The 2,592-nt window shown below is 40.2% G+C and overlaps 1 protein-coding gene across 1 annotated transcript in view; it reads right to left on the minus strand.

Annotated features, from left to right (window-relative positions):
- The window catches only part of NAPEPLD (N-acyl phosphatidylethanolamine phospholipase D), a 13,368-nt gene that overhangs the window by 4,060 nt on the left and 6,716 nt on the right, over window positions 1–2,592 (minus strand). Inside the window, exon 3 of the mRNA XM_006882603.1 lies at window positions 2,056–2,170. Coding sequence (XP_006882665.1) covers window positions 2,056–2,170 — 115 coding nt within the window. The remainder of the gene's footprint in view (window positions 1–2,055; window positions 2,171–2,592) is intronic.

Consider the following 2,592-nt stretch of genomic DNA (forward strand, 5'->3'; position numbering starts at 1 on the left):
TATGTTTATTTTTACCAGCATCTCAACTCAAAAGCATCAATTTATCTTCTGTTTTTTCTTACTCACTGTCCAACTTTCACATACACTTGAGGCATTTGAAAATAACATGGCTTGAGTAAGGCACACCCTTTTTTAAGCCATGGGAGCAGCAGTAAAGAAATCAAATGATATAAAATACAATGTATGGGAATGATCCTGAATGAAACACAATATGAATGATGGAATGTGTGAAACACAATCTACATGAATTCTGTATGCAAACCAATATAAATTTTTTTAAAAAAAAGAAATAATGTGTGAGATTCTGGGCAAATCAGCTGCTAAGGACCTTGATAAAAAGCAGGACTAAGGTCCATCTGACCCACGCCATGGTGTTTTTAATAGCCTCGTATATACATGAAAACTAGACAATAAGGAAGAACAAAGGAGAAGTGATGCTTCTGAATTGTGGTGTTGGTAAGAAATACCGAATACACGAAGGGCTGTCCAAAGAACAAGCCTGCCTTGGCAGAAATGCAGCTAGACAGTGAGACTTCCTTTGCTCATTTTAGGCATGTGACCAGGAGGGCCAGTCCCTGAAGACAGATACTCTGCTTGGGAATTACAGGATCGCTGAAAGAAAGGCAGACTCCAAAGGGTTGTACAGCGTTTCACTCTGCGTACACAGGGTTGCCGTGAGTTAAAGCTATGAAACTGCCACCAGACAGAGTACTGGGTCACTAGAAACCCATCTCTAACCTTACCCTTCACCAAATGCATACAACGATTCATTCCTATTAGCATTCATTCTCTACCACTCCCTGGGGTCATTGATTCATTCCATTCCCTCCCCCAACAATGTGATTAAGAGTTACAGCATCATAAGATGGTGATTTTGGTTGGGGAAAGAAGGGGTCAGGAAAAAATAATGGGCAATATTGGAACACACAGCATGCTGGGACCAGAACAAGCCATAATAAGGACAGAGGGAGTGCTGAGAATAGCACGAGAAGACAGCAGATGTGAAGGGTGCTGCAGAATGTAAAATGAGAGAAGTTGCTCAGCTCTAACCTTCCACTGTTAAATTTTGCTGGGGGCAGGTGCTAAATCCAGGACAGGAAAGAAAGGTTTATGCTCTCCTTCCACTTGACTCCAGAACCTGGCTAGTGCAGAGCTGTAGGGTTCGGCTACCTTAAGATAAAATACAGCTCTTCTGTATTGTTGTTGCCGTCGAGTTGGAACTAACTCACAGCTGACCCTCCAGTGCGTTTTCAGAAGCTGTAATTCCCATGGAAGGAAACTACCTATCTTTATCCCAAGGATTCAAATCACATGTCTCTAAGTTAGTTGTGCAATTCCTTACCCACTAGGCTACCAGAACCACCACCTCTATTCGTCTAGAACTAAAATCAGCTTTTATCCCAATGCCTTGCATATAGCAGACACTGAATCCATTTTTACCAGAAGCGTAACATATTTCAAAAGTCCCAGACTCTCTCTAGCCTTCCTTGCCCTACATGTCACCTACTCTCCTGAACTGGCCCCACTATTGGCCCATGCTTGCTACCTCTAATCATATGCATGCCCTTTTGGCTTCTGTGCCTTCTCACAGCCAAGTTCAATGTCACTCTTTCACAAAGCTCCCCTTGACCCTTCCAGAAAGTTACAAGCTCTGACCCGGAGACCATGATGTCTCATGCTTGCAGAATTTACCTTTTCAACATTTGTATCACAGTTATTGTATACAAGCCCTTTATCTTCTACTAAAGACAAAAGCCTCGAAGGTAGGGGGTGGGAGAGGGTTACTAGACTCTAAATGCTTCATTTTCTACTTCTCACATATTACACACGCAGATCTTTATATTTTAAAATGTTCCACTGATTATAAATATAAAACAAAAGAACAGCATGCAACTGTATCTAAATATTATCTTACTAATTAATGTGATTCATCATCTTAATTCATGTAATGACTGGGAAGATTCTGATCCACAGTTTGGCATCCTGGCAGGGTTCAGTGATGACGAAATCCTAGCAGGTAAAGCATAAACTTAGCTATTTTTATCACAAACTCACCTCGTTTGCTAAGGCAAAAGTTCCCCAGTGAACAGCCACTGATTTCTTCGTCTGAACATCAATGTGAATCCTCACAGCTTCTTCTGGGTCTACATGCTGGTATTTCATGAACCACCTGATGAAACACAGCAATTTATCAAGTCTTGACTTTGAAAAGTACTCTCAATTCTAATATTACTTCATCTAATCATCTTTGTACAAGAATAAAGAGGAGTAGATAAAAATCTATTTCCTTGAGTCCACCATTCTGCTGGGGAAAGAAGCAAAAATATCTTGTGCAATTTCTATACCATAGATACATTTGAAGTTAACGTCTCATTTGCATGGTATGATTTTATTTTCTGAGCATTTTTATTTTACTCATAAAAATGCATCTTATCCAATCCCAGACGTGCGCGGTTCAAATCCACCAGATGCTCTGCTGAAGAAGGAGGAACAATCGCCTCCTGTACCAGTCAGATCCAATTTGATGGTACACACATAAAAAGAATAAATAAAGAAATAAAAAATTATCTTTTAAAAAAAAAATGCAGGGGA

This window comes from Elephantulus edwardii, unplaced genomic scaffold (genome assembly GCF_000299155.1).
Source record: "Elephantulus edwardii isolate Elephantulus edwardi_28Jun2011 unplaced genomic scaffold, EleEdw1.0 scaffold00022, whole genome shotgun sequence".
Classification (NCBI taxonomy): Eukaryota; Metazoa; Chordata; class Mammalia; order Macroscelidea; family Macroscelididae; genus Elephantulus; species Elephantulus edwardii.